Source organism: Nerophis ophidion, linkage group LG26, assembly GCF_033978795.1.
Source record: "Nerophis ophidion isolate RoL-2023_Sa linkage group LG26, RoL_Noph_v1.0, whole genome shotgun sequence".
In the NCBI taxonomy this organism is placed as follows: domain Eukaryota; kingdom Metazoa; phylum Chordata; class Actinopteri; order Syngnathiformes; family Syngnathidae; genus Nerophis; species Nerophis ophidion.
In genome coordinates, this window is record NC_084636.1 from 34,651,461 (window position 1) to 34,673,960 (window position 22,500).

At 39.7% G+C, this 22,500-nt stretch overlaps 1 protein-coding gene and 1 long non-coding RNA gene across 3 annotated transcripts in view; both read left to right on the forward strand.

Annotated features, from left to right (window-relative positions):
- Nucleotides 1-20,237, forward strand: part of sh3rf1 (SH3 domain containing ring finger 1) — a 104,966-nt gene extending 84,729 nt beyond the window's left edge. The window contains exons 8-12 of one of the 2 annotated variants that reach the window (XM_061888018.1): nt 2,809-2,979; nt 5,201-5,484; nt 6,540-6,751; nt 6,812-7,116; nt 19,775-20,237. In XM_061888018.1, the coding sequence (XP_061744002.1) occupies nt 2,809-2,979; nt 5,201-5,484; nt 6,540-6,751; nt 6,812-7,116; nt 19,775-19,943 (1,141 nt within the window). In that variant the 3' untranslated portion in view covers nt 19,944-20,237. The remainder of the gene's footprint in view (nt 1-2,808; nt 2,980-5,200; nt 5,485-6,539; nt 6,752-6,811; nt 7,117-19,774) is intronic. The other variant, XM_061888019.1, reaches the window with a different exon arrangement.
- Nucleotides 20,238-21,916: 1,679 nt separating this feature from the next.
- The window catches only part of LOC133543539 (uncharacterized), a 1,972-nt gene continuing 1,388 nt past the window's right edge, over nt 21,917-22,500 (forward strand). The window contains exon 1 of the long non-coding RNA XR_009804399.1: nt 21,917-22,500. This exon is cut by the window's right edge and continues 449 nt beyond it. This is a non-coding gene — a long non-coding RNA (uncharacterized LOC133543539).

The window sequence follows — 22,500 nt, forward strand, 5'->3', positions numbered from 1 at the left end:
ACACAGAGGGTGTCACCGTGATGACGTCACTATGTTGTCATGATGTCACCGTGATGGCGTGACGATGTCACAATAATATTAATAATAAATTACATTTGTAACGCACTTTACATTTGTTAAAATCTCAAAGTGCTACAATGACATCACAAATATGTCATGATGATGTCACTGTCATGTCACAATGACATCACAAATGTGTCATATTGTCACAGTGATGGCATTACGATATCCCGAGGACATCGCCAATATGGCATGATGATGTCAATGCCATGATGATGTCACAATGACATCACAAATATGTCATGATGTAACTGTTTTGTCATGATTATGTCTCAATGACATTGCAAATATGTCATGACGATGTCACAATGACATCACAAATGTGTCATGATATCACGGTGATGTCATGACTTCACAGCGATAGCATAACGATGTCACAAATATGTCATGATGATGACATCATTTTGAAGTCTTAATGACATTGTGACATGTCATGATGTCATGATGATTTCAGGAGGACGTCACCATGATACAATGACATCATGATGACACCATGGTTATGTCATTGCTGGCACAATGATGTCACGATGATGCCGGGATGATATCACAGTGATTTCACAATCATGTCATGATGACATGGCGATGTCAGAATGATGATAACACGGTGATGTCACAAACATGTCATCATGACATGGTGATGTCACAATGATGATATCACGGTGATGTCACAATCATGTCATGATGACAGTGATTTCACAATCATGTCATGGTGACATGGTGATGTCACAATCATGTCATAATGATATCACGGTGATGTCACAATCCTGTCATGATGACATGGTGATGTCACAATCATGTCATAATGATATCACGGTGATGTCACAATCCTGTCATGATTGCATGGTGATGTCACAATCATGTCATAATTATATCAGGGTGATGTCAAAATCATGCCATAATGATATCATGGTGATGTCACAATCATGCCATAATTATATCAGGGTGATGTCAAAATCATGCCATAATGATATCATGGTGATGTCACAATCATGCCATAATTATATCAGGGTGATGTCAAAATCATGCCATAATGATATCATGGTGATGTCACAATCATGTCATGGTGACATTTGATGTCACAATGATGATATCACGGTGATGTCACAATCCTGTCATGATAGCATGATGATGTCACAATCATGTCATAATTATATCACTGTGATGTCACAATCATGCCATAATGATATCACATGGATGTCACAATCATGTCATGATGACACAATGATGATATCACGGTGATGTCACAATCATGTCATGATGACATGTGATGTCAAAATGACGATATCACGGTGATAGCACAATCATGTCATGATGACACGGTGATGTCACAATGATGATATCACGGTGATGTCACAATCATGTCATGATGACATGTGATGTCACAATCATGTCATAATGATATCACGGTGATGTCACAATCATGTCATAATGATATCACGGTGATGTCACAATCTTGTCATGATGGCGTGGTGATGTCACAATCATGTCATAATTATATCATGGTGATGTCACAATGATGATATCACGGTGATGTCACAATCATGTCATAATTATATCACGGTGATGTCACAAAGATGATATCACAGTGATGTCACAATCATGTCATAATGATATCACGGTGATGTCACAATCATGTCATGACGGCATGGTGATGTTGCAATCTTGTCATAATTATATCACGGTGATGTCACAATGATGATATCACAGTGATGTCACAATCATGTCATAATTATATCACGGTGATGTCACAATCATGTCATGATGGCATGGTGATGTCACAATCATGTCAGAATGATATCACGGTGATGTCACAATCTTGTCATGATGGCATGGTGATGTCAAAATCATGTCATAGTTATATCACAGTGATGTCATAATGATATCACCGTGATGTCACAATCTTGTCATGATTGCATGGTGATGTCGCAATCGTTTCATAATTATATCACGGTGATGTCACAATGATGATATCACGGTGATGTCACAATCATGTCATGATGACACGGTGATGTCACAATGATGATATCACGGTAATGTCACAATCATGTCATGATGACACGGTGATGTCACAATCATGATATCACGGTGATGTCACAATCATGTCATGATGACACGGTGATGTCACAATGATGATATCACGGTGATGTCACAATGATGATATCACGGTAATGTCACAATCATGTCATGATGACACGGTGATGTCACAATCATGATATCACGGTGATGTCACAATCATGTCATGATGACACGGTGATGTCACAATGATGATATCACGGTGATGTCACAATCATGTCATAATGATATCACGGTAATGTCACAATCATGTCATAATGATATCACGGTGATGTCACAATCATGTCATAATGATATCACGGTGATGTCACAATCATGTCACGATGGCACGGTGATGTCACAATGATGATATCACGGTGATGTCACAATGATGATATCACGGTAATGTCACAATCATGTCATGATGACACGGTGATGTCACAATCATGATATCACGGTGATGTCACAATCATGTCATGATGACACGGTGATGTCACAATGATGATATCACGGTGATGTCACAATCATGTCATAATGATATCACGGTAATGTCACAATCATGTCATAATGATATCACGGTGATGTCACAATCATGTCATAATGATATCACGGTGATGTCACAATCATGTCATGATGACACGGTGATGTCACAATGCCGTGAGGAGGAAGTTTTAGGAGGATGTCATACCTGTGCAGGTACGTGGCCATGTTCCCCTACGCTCCTCGCAAAGAAGACGAGCTGGAGCTGAGGAAGGGGGAGATGTTCCTGGTGCTGGAGCGCTGTCAGGACGGCTGGCTGAAGGGTACTTCCATGCATACTGGAAAGATTGGGGTATTCCCAGGAAACTACATGAGTCCTGCCAGCAGGTACTTACATCTTCTCCACACTGGCAGCCATCTTCTTTCTATCAGGATCAACATTTACATTCTTCTTGCCTAGCGATAGTACTTATCTCTATATTGTGCTCACCTGTATATAGTAGTTATCTTTCTATTGTTCTTACCTGTCTATAGTACTTATCTCTATATTGTGGTTACTTGTAAAAAGTAGTTATCTTTCTATTGTGGTTACCTGTGTATAGTAGTTATCTCTCTACAGCAGGGGTGCCCATTACGTCGATGGCGAGCTACCAGTCGACCGCGGGGGGTGTGTCAGTCGATCTCCAGCCAGGCTTTTAAAAAAAATAGACCTAAAAATGAGTGATCATCAATCTTCACCAAGACGTCACTTAAATGACATTCACGGTACCGGAGGGTCTTGTGAGATGACGCTGGCTGCTGCAAGATCATTATTATGAAAATATGACCGAGAGGAAGGCCAGAAACACTTTTTATTTCAACAGACTCTCGCGCCGTACCTTCCGTCAAAACTCTAAAGGCCGACTGCACATTTCCTATCTTCACAATAAAAGCCCTGCTTCATGCTGCCTGCGCTAACTAAATACAGAGTCTGGGAAAACTGGCGTGCACAAGCGATCCCTCAGAAAGCTGGCGTGCACATCACTTGTGCACGCCAGCTTTCCGAGACTCTTATTTTGTTAGCGCAGGCAGCATGAAGCAGGGCTTTTATTGTGAAGATAGGAAATGTGCAGTCGGCCTTTAGAGTTTTGACGGAAGGGACGGCGCGAGAGTCTGTTGAAATAAAAAGTGTTTCTCGCCTTCCTCTCTGTCATTTTTTCCTAATAATGAACTGGCAGCAGCCAGCGTCATCTCACAAGACCCTCGGGTGCCGTGAATGTCAATCAAGCAAGCTACGGAATTTGCCGCCAATGTTTTTCTTGTAAAGTGTATGGAAGCTGGATGAATTAGATGCCAAAAACCAACCACTTTCATGTGGTATTGTACAGAAAGGACAACTTTTTCTTCTCCTCCATTTGAAAATGTGGGCGTTATCATCATTACTGTCTGATTCCAATCAATGCAAGTCATCAGAATCAGGTAATACACCAACTTATATTCTTGTCTTTGTGAAAGAAAGACATCTATATGTGTTACACATGCTTGTATTATCATTAAACACATTTAACTTCCATCCATCCATCCATCATCTTCCGCTTATCCGAGGTCGGGTCGCGGGGGCAACAGCCTAAGCAGGGAAACCCAGACTTCCCTCTCCCCAGCCACTTCGTCTAGCTCTTCCCGGGGGATCCCGAGGCGTTCCCAGGCCAGCCGGGAGACATAGTCTTCCCAACGTGTCCTGGGTCTTCCCCGTGGCCTCCTACCGGTTGGACGTGCCCTAAACACCTCCCTAGGGAGGCGTTCGGGTGGCATCCTGACCAGATGCCCGAACCACCTCATCTGGCTCCTCTCGATGTGAAGGAGCAGCGGCTTTACTTTGAGTTCCTCCCGGATGGCAGAGCTTCTCACCCTATCTCTAAGGGAGAGCCCCGCCACACGGCGGAGGAAACTCATTTCGGCCGCTTGTACCCGTGATCTTATCCTTTCGGTCATGACCCAAAGCTCATGACCATAGGTGAGGATGGGAACGTAGATCGACCGGTAAATTGAGAGCTTTGCCTTCCGGCTCAGCTCCTTCTTCACCACAACGGACCGGTATAACGTCCGCATTACTGAAGACGCCGCACCGATCCGCCTGTTGATCTCACCCAGACCCAGATTTCCCTCGCCCGGACGCGGGTCACCGGGGCCCCCCTCTGGAGCCAGGCCCGGAGGTGGGGCACGATGGCGAGCGCCTGGTGGCCGGGCCTGTTCCCATGGGGCCCGGCCGGGCACAGCCCGAAGAGGCAACGTGGGTCACCCCTCCAATGGGCTCACCACCCATAGCAGGGGCCATAGAGGTCGGGTGCATTGTGAGCTGGGCGACAGCCGAAGGCAGGGCACTTGGCGGTCCGATCCTCGGCACATTTAACTTGTTTACAAAAATGTCTCTTTCATAAATAAATAAATATAAATGATATATATAAATGAGGTAGATCCCCTCCAGTTGGTCAATTGAAAAGTAGCTCGCCTGCAGAAAAAGTGTGGGCCCCCCTGCTCTATAGTAATCCTTCTATTGTGCTTACCTGTATGTAGTAGTTACCTGCATATACAGGTGGATGTCTCACTTCCACATGAATGTTTCCTTCAGGTCAGGCAGCGGTCAGGTGAAGGTGCCGCTGAGTGTTTGCACGCAGGCGGGCAGAGGGATGGCGGTGGTCAGCACCTCACCTGTGGTCAGCGCCTCACCTGCCCACCTTGGAGCGGTGGTGGCAGGCGCGGACCACCCCAAACCTCCTGCGGTGAACTCCGGCTCCGTGGCTCAGCCCGTTGTCACGGTAACGACCCAGACGGCCACCGGGCAGCAGCCCAAAGTCCCGTTACACCTCGGCTCTCAGATGACAGTAACTCAGGCTCGCAACGCTGTCAGGACAGGTGAGTGCACCTTTCTTCATCATCACTGTGGCTGTAGGCAACTTCATGTCGTTGTTTTTCAAATGAGGTCCTCAAGCTACAGTGGGGCAAAAAAAGTATTTAGTCAGCCAGCGATTGTGCAAGTTCTCCCACTTAAAATGATGACAGAGGTCTGTAATTTTCATCAACTGTGAGAGACAGAATGTGAAAAGAAAATCCAGGAATTCACATTGTAGGAATTTTAAATAATTTATTTGTAAATTATGGTGGAAAATAAGTATTTGGTCAACCATTCAAAGCTCTCACTGATGGAAGGAGGTTTTGGCTCAAAATCTCACGATACATGGCCCCATTCATTCTTTCCTTAACACGGATCAATCGTCTTGTCCCCTTAGCAGGAAAACAGCCCCAAAGCATGATGCTTCACAGTAGGTATGGTGTTCTTGGGCTACGACTCAGTATTCTTCTTCCTCCAAACACGACGAGTTGAGTTTATACCAAAAAGTTCTATTTTGGTTTCATCTGACCACATGACATTCTCCCAATCCTCTGCTGTATCATCCATGTATCCATTTTGGTATAAACTCAACTCGTCGTGTTTGGGGGAAGAAAAATACCGAGTTGCATCCCAAGAACACCAGACCTACTGCGAAGCATGGGGGTCTATAGTTATTTTTGTTAATCCATCCATTTTCTACCGTTTATTCCCTTTCGGGGTCGCGGGGGGCGCTGGCGCCTATCTCGGCTACAATCGGGCGGAAGGCGGGGTACACCCTGGACAAGTCGCCACCTCATCGCAGGGCCAACACAGATAGACAGTTATTATTAATTGTTTTCGTGTTATTATAATTATAGTTAATTTTGTTATTGTTACAATTATTATTACCAATATCATTAGTTATTATTATTATAATAGTTTTTTTTGTTATTGTTATCATACAATTTTTTAATTGTTAATATTTTTATTATAATCATGAATGAACATTTGCATTTATAGTAAGACACAGGTCTTGCTGGGGGATGTCAGGCGGGGTGCATGAAGATGTTGATTGATGAGATGATTAAATTGTCTTCAGCGGCCAATCAGAGTCAGGAGCGGCCCACAGCAGCAGCGACGGCCGTCCAGCCCCGTGTGGGAGGGGCCCTGGGGTGTGCCGCCGCCTCTTTGACCCCGCCAAACGTCAGCGCGGCGTCCTTGGAGGCGGACGCCGTGAGATCCGTCGCCGCGACCGTCGGGGCCGGCAACAACTCCGCCCTGGGCGCCGGCCGACCGGACAAGGACGCCAAGGTCTGACAGGAAGTCGGCGAGAAGTGAGTCCAGGTTTGAAATCATCTTTTGTCGCCACAGAGGGAGAAGAAAAGTCTCCTGAAGCTGCTGTCCAACAAGAAGAAGTCTCGGCCCTCCCCGCCCTCCTCGCCCACGCTGGAGGCGGAGCAAGCGGCCATCATGGAGTCACCCCAAGGCGCCGTGGGACCTGAAAACTCCGTTTCCTGTAGCTCTCACAGCAACCTGCTGGACGCTGACGTCACTTCCTCTTCCTCGTCTGAGCGCAAGAACCCGCCTGTGGACGCTCCCATAGCTCCGCCTCCTCGCCAGCCGTGCTCCTCGCTGTCGTCACTGCAGCACGACGCACGGCCCATCATCTGTGAGAGGTACAGCACTTGAGAGTAGTCCGTGTACAGCTTCTACATCACTTTTACTATCAAAACACTGTCATGATGTAAATATAGGTCAACTTTAGAGTAGTCAGTGTACATCTTCTACATCACTAATACTATCAACAATGTAATGATGTAAATATATGTCAACTTTAGAGTAGTCAGTGTACATCTTGGGCATCACTAATACAATCAACAATGTAATGATGTAAATATATGTCAACTTTAGAGTAGTCAGTGTACATCTTGGGCATCACTAATACTATCAACAATGTAATGATGTAAATAATGTCAACTTTAGAGTAGTCAGTGTACATCTTGGGCATCACTAATACTATCAACAATGTAATGATGTAAATATATGTCAACTTTAGAGTAGTCAGTGTACATCTTGGGCATCACTAATACTATCAACAATGTAATGATGTAAATAATGTCAACTTTAGAGTAGTCAGTGTACATCTTGTACATCACTAATACAATCAACAATGTAATGATGTAAATATATGTCAACTTTAGAGTAGTCAGTGTACATCTTGGGCATCACTAATACAATCAACAATGTAATGATGTAAATATATGTCAACTTTAGAGTAGTCAGTGTACATCTTGGGCATCACTAATACTATCAACAATGTAATGATGTAAATAATGTCAACTTTAGAGTAGTCAGTGTACATCTTGGGCATCACTTTTACTATCAAAACACTGTCATGATGTAAATATATGTCAACTATAGAGTAGTCAGTGTACATCTTCTACATCACTAATACAATCAACAATGTAATGATGTAAATATATGTCAACTTTAGAGTAGTCAGTGTACATCTTGGGCATCACTAATACTATCAACAATGTAATGATGTAAATAATGTGAACTTTGGAGTAGTCAGTGTACATCTTGTACATCACTAATACTATCAACAATGTAATGATGTAAATATATGTCAACTTTAGAGTAGTCAGTGTACAGCTTCTACATCACTAATACTATCAACACTGTCAGGATGTAAATATATGTCAACTTTAGAGTAGTCAGTGTACATCTTCTACATCACTAATACTATCAACACTGTCAGGATGTAAATATATGTCAACTTTAGAGTAGTCAGTGTACATCTTGTACATCACTAATACTATCAACAATGTAATGATGTAAATATATGTCAACTTTAGAGTAGTCAGTGTACATCTTCTACATCACTAATACTATCAACACTGTCAGGATGTAAATATATGTCAACTTTAGAGTAGTCAGTGTACATCTTGTACATCACTAATACTATCAACAATGTAATGATGTAAATATATGTCAACTTTAGAGTAGTCAGTGTACATCTTCTACATCACTAATACTATCAACACTGTCAGGATGTAAATATATGTCAACTATAGAGTAGTCAGTGTACATCTTCTACATCACTAATACAATCAACAATGTAATGATGTAAATATATGTCAACTTTAGAGTAGTCAGTGTACAGCTTCTACATCACTAATACTATCAACACTGTCAGGATGTAAATATATGTCAACTTTAGAGTAGTCAGTGTACATCTTCTACATCACTAATACTATCAACAATGTCAAGATGTAAATATATGTCAACTTTAGAGTAGTCAGTGTACATCTTGTACATCACTAATACTATCAACACTGTCAGGATGTAAATATATGTCAACTTGAGAGTAGTCAGTGTACATCTTGTACATCACTAATACTATCAACAATGTAATGATGTAAATAATGTCAACTTTAGAGTAGTCAGTGTACATCTTGGGCATCACTTTTACTATCAAAACACTGTCATGATGTAAATATATGTCAACTTTAGAGTAGTCAGTGTACATCTACATCACTAATACTATCAACACTGTCATGATGTAAATATATGTCAACTTTAGAGTAGCCCGTGTACATCTTCTACATCACTAATACTATCAACAATGTAATGATGTAAATAATGTCAACTTTAGAGTAGTCAGTGTACATCTTGTACATCACTAATACTATCAACACTGTCATGATGTAAATATATGTCAACTTTAGAGTAGTCAGTGTACATCTTCTACATCACTAATACTATCAATACTGTCATGATGTAAATATATGTCAACTTTAGAGTAGTCAGTGTACATCTTCTACATCACTAATACTATCAATACTGTCACGATGTAAATATATGTCAACTTTAGAGTAGTCAGTGTACATCTTCTACATCACTAATACTATCAACACTGTCATGATGTAAATATATGTCAACTTGAGAGTAGTCAGTGTACATCTTGTACATCACTAATACTATCAACAATGTAATGATGTAAATAATGTCAACTTTAGAGTAGTCAGTGTACATCTTGGGCATCACTAATACTATCAACACTGTCATGATGTAAATATATGTCAACTTTAGAGTAGTCAGTGTACATCTTCTACATCACTAATACTATCAATACTGTCATGATGTAAATATATGTCAACTTGAGAGTAGTCAGTGTACATCTTGTACATCACTAATACTATCAACAATGTAATGATGTAAATAATGTCAACTTTAGAGTAGTCAGTGTACATCTTGGGCATCACTTTTACTATCAAAACACTGTCATGATGTAAATATATGTCAACTTTAGAGTAGTCAGTGTACATCTACATCACTAATACTATCAACACTGTCATGATGTAAATATATGTCAACTTTAGAGTAGTCAGTGTACATCTTCTACATCACTAATACTATCAACACTGTCATGATGTAAATATATGTCAACTTGAGAGTAGTCAGTGTACATCTTGTACATCACTAATACTATCAACAATGTAATGATGTAAATAATGTCAACTTTAGAGTAGTCAGTGTACATCTTGGGCATCACTTTTACTATCAAAACACTGTCATGATGTAAATATATGTCAACTATAGAGTAGTCAGTGTACATCTTCTACATCACTAATACAATCAACAATGTAATGATGTAAATATATGTCAACTTTAGAGTAGTCAGTGTACATCTTGGGCATCACTAATACTATCAACAATGTAATGATGTAAATAATGTGAACTTTGGAGTAGTCAGTGTACATCTTGTACATCACTAATACTATCAACAATGTAATGATGTAAATATATGTCAACTTTAGAGTAGTCAGTGTACAGCTTCTACATCACTAATACTATCAACACTGTCAGGATGTAAATATATGTCAACTTTAGAGTAGTCAGTGTACATCTTCTACATCACTAATACTATCAACACTGTCAGGATGTAAATATATGTCAACTTTAGAGTAGTCAGTGTACATCTTGTACATCACTAATACTATCAACAATGTAATGATGTAAATATATGTCAACTTTAGAGTAGTCAGTGTACATCTTCTACATCACTAATACTATCAACACTGTCAGGATGTAAATATATGTCAACTTTAGAGTAGTCAGTGTACATCTTGTACATCACTAATACTATCAACAATGTAATGATGTAAATATATGTCAACTTTAGAGTAGTCAGTGTACATCTTCTACATCACTAATACTATCAACACTGTCAGGATGTAAATATATGTCAACTATAGAGTAGTCAGTGTACATCTTCTACATCACTAATACAATCAACAATGTAATGATGTAAATATATGTCAACTTTAGAGTAGTCAGTGTACAGCTTCTACATCACTAATACTATCAACACTGTCAGGATGTAAATATATGTCAACTTTAGAGTAGTCAGTGTACATCTTCTACATCACTAATACTATCAACAATGTCAAGATGTAAATATATGTCAACTTTAGAGTAGTCAGTGTACATCTTGTACATCACTAATACTATCAACACTGTCAGGATGTAAATATATGTCAACTTGAGAGTAGTCAGTGTACATCTTGTACATCACTAATACTATCAACAATGTAATGATGTAAATAATGTCAACTTTAGAGTAGTCAGTGTACATCTTGGGCATCACTTTTACTATCAAAACACTGTCATGATGTAAATATATGTCAACTTTAGAGTAGTCAGTGTACATCTACATCACTAATACTATCAACACTGTCATGATGTAAATATATGTCAACTTTAGAGTAGCCCGTGTACATCTTCTACATCACTAATACTATCAACAATGTAATGATGTAAATAATGTCAACTTTAGAGTAGTCAGTGTACATCTTGGGCATCACTTTTACTATCAAAACACTGTCATGATGTAAATATATGTCAACTTTAGAGTAGTCAGTGTACATCTACATCACTAATACTATCAACACTGTCATGATGTAAATATATGTCAACTTTAGAGTAGCCCGTGTACATCTTCTACATCACTAATACTATCAACAATGTAATGATGTAAATAATGTCAACTTTAGAGTAGTCAGTGTACATCTTGTACATCACTAATACTATCAACACTGTCATGATGTAAATATATGTCAACTTTAGAGTAGTCAGTGTACATCTTCTACATCACTAATACAATCAACAATGTAATGATGTAAATATATGTCAACTTTAGAGTAGTCAGTGTACATCTTCTACATCACTAATACTATCAACACTGTCATGATGTAAATATATGTCAACTTGAGAGTAGTCAGTGTACATCTTGTACATCACTAATACTATCAACAATGTAATGATGTAAATAATGTCAACTTTAGAGTAGTCAGTGTACATCTTGGGCATCACTAATACTATCAACACTGTCATGATGTAAATATATGTCAACTTTAGAGTAGTCAGTGTACATCTTCTACATCACTAATACTATCAATACTGTCATGATGTAAATATATGTCAACTTGAGAGTAGTCAGTGTACATCTTGTACATCACTAATACTATCAACAATGTAATGATGTAAATAATGTCAACTTTAGAGTAGTCAGTGTACATCTTGGGCATCACTTTTACTATCAAAACACTGTCATGATGTAAATATATGTCAACTTTAGAGTAGTCAGTGTACATCTACATCACTAATACTATCAACACTGTCATGATGTAAATATATGTCAACTTTAGAGTAGTCAGTGTACATCTTCTACATCACTAATACTATCAACACTGTCATGATGTAAATATATGTCAACTTGAGAGTAGTCAGTGTACATCTTGTACATCACTAATACTATCAACAATGTAATGATGTAAATAATGTCAACTTTAGAGTAGTCAGTGTACATCTTGGGCATCACTTTTACTATCAAAACACTGTCATGATGTAAATATATGTCAACTATAGAGTAGTCAGTGTACATCTTCTACATCACTAATACAATCAACAATGTAATGATGTAAATATATGTCAACTTTAGAGTAGTCAGTGTACATCTTGGGCATCACTAATACTATCAACAATGTAATGATGTAAATAATGTGAACTTTGGAGTAGTCAGTGTACATCTTGTACATCACTAATACTATCAACAATGTAATGATGTAAATATATGTCAACTTTAGAGTAGTCAGTGTACAGCTTCTACATCACTAATACTATCAACACTGTCAGGATGTAAATATATGTCAACTTTAGAGTAGTCAGTGTACATCTTCTACATCACTAATACTATCAACACTGTCAGGATGTAAATATATGTCAACTTTAGAGTAGTCAGTGTACATCTTGTACATCACTAATACTATCAACAATGTAATGATGTAAATATATGTCAACTTTAGAGTAGTCAGTGTACATCTTCTACATCACTAATACTATCAACACTGTCAGGATGTAAATATATGTCAACTTTAGAGTAGTCAGTGTACATCTTGTACATCACTAATACTATCAACAATGTAATGATGTAAATATATGTCAACTTTAGAGTAGTCAGTGTACATCTTCTACATCACTAATACTATCAACACTGTCAGGATGTAAATATATGTCAACTATAGAGTAGTCAGTGTACATCTTCTACATCACTAATACAATCAACAATGTAATGATGTAAATATATGTCAACTTTAGAGTAGTCAGTGTACAGCTTCTACATCACTAATACTATCAACACTGTCAGGATGTAAATATATGTCAACTTTAGAGTAGTCAGTGTACATCTTCTACATCACTAATACTATCAACAATGTCAAGATGTAAATATATGTCAACTTTAGAGTAGTCAGTGTACATCTTGTACATCACTAATACTATCAACACTGTCAGGATGTAAATATATGTCAACTTGAGAGTAGTCAGTGTACATCTTGTACATCACTAATACTATCAACAATGTAATGATGTAAATAATGTCAACTTTAGAGTAGTCAGTGTACATCTTGGGCATCACTTTTACTATCAAAACACTGTCATGATGTAAATATATGTCAACTTTAGAGTAGTCAGTGTACATCTACATCACTAATACTATCAACACTGTCATGATGTAAATATATGTCAACTTTAGAGTAGTCAGTGTACATCTTCTACATCACTAATACTATCAACACTGTCATGATGTAAATATATGTCAACTTGAGAGTAGTCAGTGTACATCTTGTACATCACTAATACTATCAACAATGTAATGATGTAAATAATGTCAACTTTAGAGTAGTCAGTGTACATCTTGGGCATCACTTTTACTATCAAAACACTGTCATGATGTAAATATATGTCAACTTTAGAGTAGTCAGTGTACATCTACATCACTAATACTATCAACACTGTCATGATGTAAATATATGTCAACTTTAGAGTAGCCCGTGTACATCTTCTACATCACTAATACTATCAACAATGTAATGATGTAAATAATGTCAACTTTAGAGTAGTCAGTGTACATCTTGGGCATCACTTTTACTATCAAAACACTGTCATGATGTAAATATATGTCAACTTTAGAGTAGTCAGTGTACATCTACATCACTAATACTATCAACACTGTCATGATGTAAATATATGTCAACTTTAGAGTAGCCCGTGTACATCTTCTACATCACTAATACTATCAACAATGTAATGATGTAAATAATGTCAACTTTAGAGTAGTCAGTGTACATCTTGTACATCACTAATACTATCAACACTGTCATGATGTAAATATATGTCAACTTTAGAGTAGTCAGTGTACATCTTCTACATCACTAATACAATCAACAATGTAATGATGTAAATATATGTCAACTTTAGAGTAGTCAGTGTACATCTTCTACATCACTAATACTATCAACACTGTCATGATGTAAATATATGTCAACTTGAGAGTAGTCAGTGTACATCTTGTACATCACTAATACTATCAACAATGTAATGATGTAAATAATGTCAACTTTAGAGTAGTCAGTGTACATCTTGGGCATCACTAATACTATCAACACTGTCATGATGTAAATATATGTCAACTTTAGAGTAGTCAGTGTACATCTTCTACATCACTAATACTATCAATACTGTCATGATGTAAATATATGTCAACTTGAGAGTAGTCAGTGTACATCTTGTACATCACTAATACTATCAACAATGTAATGATGTAAATAATGTCAACTTTAGAGTAGTCAGTGTACATCTTGGGCATCACTTTTACTATCAAAACACTGTCATGATGTAAATATATGTCAACTTTAGAGTAGTCAGTGTACATCTACATCACTAATACTATCAACACTGTCATGATGTAAATATATGTCAACTTTAGAGTAGTCAGTGTACATCTTCTACATCACTAATACTATCAACACTGTCATGATGTAAATATATGTCAACTTGAGAGTAGTCAGTGTACATCTTGTACATCACTAATACTATCAACAATGTAATGATGTAAATAATGTCAACTTTAGAGTAGTCAGTGTACATCTTGGGCATCACTTTTACTATCAAAACACTGTCATGATGTAAATATATGTCAACTTTAGAGTAGTCAGTGTACATCTACATCACTAATACTATCAACACTGTCATGATGTAAATAATGTCAACTTTAGAGTAGCCCGTGTACATCTTCTACATCACTAATACTATCAACAATGTAATGATGTAAATAATGTCAACTTTAGAGTAGTCAGTGTACATCTTGTACATCACTAATACAATCAACAATGTAATGATGTAAATAGTGTCAACTTTAGAGTAGTCAGTGTACATCTTGTACATCACTAATACAATCAACAATGTAATGATGTAAATAGTGTCAACTTTAGAGTAGTCAGTGTACATCTACATCACTAATACAATCAACAATGTAATGATGTAAATAATGTCAACTTTAGAGTAGTCAGTGTACATCTTCTACATCACTAATACTATCAACAATGTAATGATGTAAATAATGTCAACTTTAGAGTAGTCAGTGTACATCTTGTACATCACTAATACAATCAACAATGTAATGATGTAAATATATGTCAACTTTAGAGTAGTCAGTGTACATCTTGGGCATCACTAATACTATCAACACTGTCATGATGTAAATAATGTCAACTTTAGAGTAGTGTGAAGTGAAGTGAATTATATTTATATAGCGCTTTTCTCAAATGACTCAAAGCGCTTTACATAGTGACACCCAATACCTAAGTTACTTTTAAACCAGTGTGGGTGGCACTGGGAGCAGGTGGGTAAAGTGTCTTGCCCAAGGACACAACGGCAGTGACTAGGATGGCAGAAGCGGGAATCGAACCTGCAACCCTCAAGTTGCTGGCACGGCCACTCTACCAACCGAGCTATACCGCCCCGTAGTCAGTGTACAGCTTGGGCATCACTTTTACTATCAAAACACTGTCATGATGTAAATATATGTCAACTTTAGAGTAGTCAGTGTACACCTTCTACATCACTAATACAATCAACAATGTAATGATGTAAATAATGTCAACTTTAGAGTAGTCAGTGTACATCTTGTACATCACTTTTACTATCAAAACACTGTCAGGATGTAAATATATGTCAACTTTAGAGTAGTCAGTGTACATCTTCTACATCACTAATACTATCAACACTGTCATGATGTAAATATATGTCAACTTTAGAGTAGTCAGTGTACATCTTCTACATCACTTTTACTATCAAAACACTGTCAGGATGTAAATATATGTCAACTTTAGAGTAGTCAGTGTACATCTACATCACTAATACAATCAACAATGTAATGATGTAAATAATGTCAGCTTTAGAGTAGTCCGTGTACATCTTCTACATCACTAATACTATCAACACTGTCAGGATGTAAATATATGTCAACTTGTCAGTGGAAGTGCGAGAAACACTGGCAGGAAGTGACAAACATCGATAGGAAGTGAGAGAAACACTGACAGGAAGTGACAGAAACACTGTCAGGAAGTGACTTAAACACCGGCAGGAAATGAGGAAACATCGACGGGAAGTGACAGAAACGACGACAGTAAGTGAGAGAAACACTGTCAGGAAGTGAGAGAAACACCGGTAGGAAGTGAGAGAAACACAGACAGGAAGTGAGCGAAGCACCGGCAGGAAGTGAGCGAAACACCGACAGGAAGTGACAAACACCGTAAGAAAATGACAAACATTGACAGGAAGTGCGAGAAATACCAACAGGAAGTGAGAGAAACCATTACAGGAAGTGGGAGAAACAATGACAGGAATTTCAAGTAACCGTCAGGAAGTGAGAGTAACAACGACAGGAAGTGACAGAAACACAGATTAGAAGTGACAGAAACCCCGGCAGGAAGTGAGCGAAACAATGAGAGGAAGTGAGCGACACACAGGCAGAAGTTGAGCAAAATACCGACAGGAAGTGAGAGAAACACAGACAGGAGGTGAGCGAAACAACGGCAGGAAGTGAACGAAACACTGTCAGGAAGTGACAGAAACACCAGTAGGAAGTGAGAGAAACACAGACAGGAAGTGAGCGAAGCACCGGCAGGAAGAGAGCGAAACACCAACAGGAAGTGACAAACACCGCAAGAAAATGACAAACATTGACAGGAAGTGAGAGAAATACCGACAGGAAGTGAGAGAAACCATTACAGGAAGTGGGAGAAACAATGACAGGAATTTCAAGTAACCGTCAGGAAGTGAGAGTAACAACGACAGGAAGTGACAGAAACACAGATTAGAAGTGACAGAAACCCGGCAGGAAGTGAGCGAAACAATGAGAGGAAGTGAAAGTAACCGTTAGGAAGTGAGCGAAACACAGGCAGAAATTGATCGAAACACCGACAGGAAGTGAGAGAAACACAGACAGGAAGTGAGCGAAACAACGGCAGGATGTGAACGAAACACTGTCAGGAAGTGACAATCACTGACGGGAAATGAGAAACACCGATGGGAAGTGAGAGAAACAATGACAGGAGGTAAAAGTAACCGTCAGGAAGTGAGAGTAACAATGACAGGAAGTGACAAACACCGACGGGAAATGAGAAACACCGATAGGAAGTGAGAGAAATATCAACAAGAAGTGAGAGAAACAATGACAGGATGTAAAAGTAACCGTCAGGAAGTGAGAGTAACAATGACAGGGAGTGACAGAAACACAGATTACAAGTGACAAAAACATTGACAGGAAGTGAGCGAAACACCGACAGGAAGTGACAAACACCGTAAGAAAATGACAAACATTGACAGGAAGTGCGAGAAATACCGACAGGAAGTGAGAGAAACCATTACAGGAAGAGGGAGAAACAATGACAGGAATTTCAAGTAACCGTCAGGAAGTGAGAGTAACAACGACAGGAAGTGACAGAAACACAGATTAGAAGTGACAGAAACCCTGGCAGGAAGTGAGCGAAACAATGAGAGGAAGTGAAAGTAACAGTTAGGAAGTGAGCGAAACACAGGCAGAAATTGAGCGAAACACCGACAGTAAGTGAGGGAAACAGACAGGAAGTGAGCGAAACACTGCCAGGAAGTGAACGAAACACTGTCAGGAAGTAACAAACACCGACGGGAAATGAGAAACACCGATGGGAAGTGAGAGAAATACCGACAGGAAGTGAGCGAAACAATGGCAGAAAGTGAAAGTAACCATCAGGAAGTGAGCGAAACACCGGCAGGAAGTGAGACAGATAATGACAGGAAGTGAGATAAACACCGACAGGAAGTGAGAGAAACCATTACAGGAAGTGGGAGAAACAATGACAGGAATTTCAAGTGACCGTCAGGAAGTGAGAGTAACAACGACAGGAAGTGACAGAAACACAGATTAGAAGTGACAGAAACCCGGCAGGAAGTGAGCGAAACAATGAGAGGAAGTGAAAGTAACCGTTAGGAAGTGAGCGAAACACAGGCAGAAATTGAGCGAAACACCGACAGGAAGTGAGAGAAACACAGACAAGAAGTGAGCGAAACAACGGCAGGAAGTGAACGAAACACTGTCAGGAAGTGACAAACACCGACGGGAAATGAGAAACACCGATAGGAAGTGAGAGAAACACCAACAGGAAGTGAGAGAAACAATGACAGGAGGTAAAAGTAACCGTCAGAAAATGAGAGTAACAATGACAGGAAGTGACAGAAACATTGACAGGAAGTGAGTGAAACCCCGGCAGGAAGTGAGCGAAACACCGACAGGAAGTGACAAACACCGTAAGAAAATGACAAACATTGACAGGAAGTGCGAGAAATACCGACAGGAAGTGAGAGAAACCATTACAGGAAGTGGGAGAAACAATGACAGGAATTTCAAGTGACCGTCAGGAAGTGAGAGTAACAACGACAGGAAGTGACAGAAACACAGATTAGAAGTGACAGAAACCCCGGCAGGAAGTGAGCGAAACAATGAGAGGAAGTGAAAGTAACCGTTAGGAAGTGAGCGAAACACAGGCAGAAATTGAGCGAAACACCGACAGGAAGTGAGCGAAACAACGGCAGGAAGTGAACGTAACACTGTCAGGAAGTGACAAACACCGACGGGAAATGAGAAACACCGATAGGAAGTGAGAGAAATACCAACAGGAAGTGAGCGAAACAATGGCAGAAAGTGAAAGTAACCATCAGGAAGTGAGCGAAACACCGGCAGGAAGTGAGACAGATAATGACAGGAAGTGAGATAAACACCGACAGGAAGTGAGAGAAACCATTACAGGAAGTGGGAGAAACAATGACAGGAATTTCAAGTGACCGTCAGGAAGTGAGAGTAACAACTACAGGAAGTGACAGAAACACAGATTAGAAGTGACAGAAACCCCGGCAGGAAGTGAGCGAAACAATGAGAGGAAGTGAAAGTAACCGTTAGGAAGTGAGCGAAACACAGGCAGAAATTGAGCGAAACACCGACAGGAAGTGAGCGAAACAACGGCAGGAAGTGAACGAAACACTGTCAGGAAGTGACAAACACCGACGGGAAATGAGAAACACCGATAGGAAGTGAGAGAAATACCGACAGGAAGTGAACGAAACAATGACAGGAGGTAAAAGTAACCGTCAGGAAGTGAGAGTAACAACAACAGGAAGTGACAGAAACACAGATTACAAGTGACAGAAACATTGACAGGAAGTGAGCGAAACAATGGCAGAAAGTGAAAGTAACCGTCAGGAAGTGAGCGAAACACCGGCAGGAAGTGAGAGAAATACTGACAGGAAGTGAGAGAAATAATGACAGGAAGTGAGAGAAACATTAACAGTAAATAAGAGTAGTCAGTGTACATCTTGTACATCACTCAAGTGCTAATTAGGTACTAACATAGTACATGTTTGAAGTACTAACTGACGAGGTCCATGTTCCAGGTACAGGGCGGTGGAGGCGTACCCCGCCCAGAGCGAGGCAGAGTTGGATCTGAAGGTAGGCGAGGTGGTGTTGGTGCACAGGAAACGAGAGGACGGCTGGTTCAAAGGAACGCTGCAGAGGAACGGAAGGACAGGTTTGTTCCCGGGCAGCTTTGTCCACATCATCTAACTAAGTACTTGACTTGTACTATGTGTGCCTTGGACTTGTCTAGTACACACTCTTGTAGCTTATCCCATGGACCAAGTAGTACTTTGACAATGGGAACCCTTCAAAATAAGACACCGACTTTGATAATAGACTGTGCAGTAATCTGGTAAAGTATTTGGAGTAGCACACAAGCTGCTAGCTACACAAGTATTTGTGTATTTGAAGTAGCACACACGCTGCTAGCTACACAAGTATTTGTGTATTTGGAGTAGCACACACGCTGCTAGCTACACAAGTATTTGTGTATTTGGAGTAGCACACACGCTGCTAGCTACACAAGTATTTGTGTATTTGGAGTAGCACAAACGCTGCTAGCTACACAAGTATTTGTGTATTTGGAGTAGCACACACGCTGCTAGCTACACAAGTATTTGTGTATTTGGAGTAGCACAAACGCTGCTAGCTACACAAGTATTTGTGTATTTGGAGTAGCACACACGCTGCTAGCTACACAAGTATTTGTGTTTTTGGAGTAGCACACACGCTGCTAGCTACACAAGTATTTGTGTATTTGGAGTAGCACACACGCTGCTAGCTACACAATTGTTTGTGTATTTGGAGTAGCACACAAGCTGCTAGCTACACAAGTATTTGTGTATTTGGAGTAGCACACACGCTGCTAGCTACACAAGTATTTGTGTATTTGGAGTAGCACACACGCTGCTAGCTACACAAGTATTTGTGTATTTGGAGTAGCACACACGCTGCTAGCTACACAAGTATTTGTGTTTTTGGAGTAGCACACACGCTGCTAGCTACACAAGTATTTGTGTATTTGGAGTAGCATACACGCTGCTAGCTACACAAGTATTTGTGTATTTGGAGTAGCACAAACGCTGCTAGCTACACAAGTATTTGTGTATTTGGAGTAGCACACACGCTGCTAGCTACACAAGTATTTGTGTATTTGGAGTAGCACACACGCTGCTAGCTACACAAGTATTTGTGTATTTGGAGTAGCACACACGCTGCTAGCTACACAAGTATTTGTGTACTTCTAGTAGCACACAAGCTGCTAGCTACACAAGTATTTGTGTATTTGGAGTAGCACACACCCTGCTAGCTACACAAGTATTTGTGTATTTGGAGTAGCACACACGCTGCTAGCTACACAAGTATTTGTGTATTTGGAGTAGCACACACGCTGCTAGCTACACAAGTATTTGTGTATTTGGAGTAGCACACACGCTGCTAGCTACACAAGCATTTGTGTATTTGGAGTAGCACACACGCTGCTAGCTACACAAGTATTTGTGTATTTGGAGTAGCACACACGCTGCTAGCTACACAAGTATTTGTGTATTTGGAGTAGCACACACGCTGCTAGCTACACAAGTATTTGTGTACTTCCAGTAGCACACAAGCTGCTAGCTACACAAGTATTTGTGTATTTGGAGTAGCACACACGCTGCTAGCTACACAAGTATTTGTGTATTTGGAGTAGCACACACGCTGCTAGCTACACAAGTATTTGTGTATTTGGAGTAGCACACACGCTGCTAGCTACACAAGTATTTGTGTATTTGGAGTAGCACACACGCTGCTAGCTACACAAGTATTTGTGTATTTGGAGTAGCACACACGCTGCTAGCTACACAAGTATTTGTGTATTTGGAGTAGCACACACGCTGCTAGCTACACAAGTATTTGTGTATTTGGAGTAGCACACACGCTGCTAGCTACACAAGTATTTGTGTATTTGGAGTAGCACACACGCTGCTAGCTACACAAGCATTTGTGTATTTGGAGTAGCACACACGCTGCTAGCTACACAAGTATTTGTGTATTTGGAGTAGCACACACGCTGCTAGCTACACAAGCATTTGTGTATTTGGAGTAGCACACACGCTGCTAGCTACACAAGTATTTGTGTATTTGGAGTAGCACACACGCTGCTAGCTACACAAGTATTTGTGTATTTGGAGTAGCACACAAGCTGCTAGCTACACAAGTATTTGTGTATTTGGAGTAGCACACACGCTGCTAGCTACACAAGTATTTGTGTATTTGGAGTAGCACACACGCTGCTAGCTACACAAGTATTTGTGTATTTGGAGTAGCACAAACGCTGCTAGCTACACAAGTATTTGTGTATTTGGAGTAGCACACACGCTGCTAGCTACACAAGTATTTGTGTATTTGGAGTAGCACACACGCTGCTAGCTACACAATCATTTGTGTATTTGGAGTAGCACACAAGCTGCTAACTACACTATCCAACACAACTTAGAGGAGTGACTGAATGATGTTGTGTAGTTCAAACACAATCAGACACAAGGTAGAGGAGTGAATGAATGATGTAGTGTATTAAAGACACAATTCAACACAAGTTAGAGTGACTGAACGGTTTTGTGTAGTTAAAACACAATTCAACACAAGTTATAGTGAATGAATGATGTTGTGTTGTACTAACACAATCCAACACAAGGTAGAGTGACTGAATTACGTTGTGTAGTTCGAACACAATCCGACACAAAGTAGAGTGACTGAATGATGTTGTGTAGTAAAAACACAATCC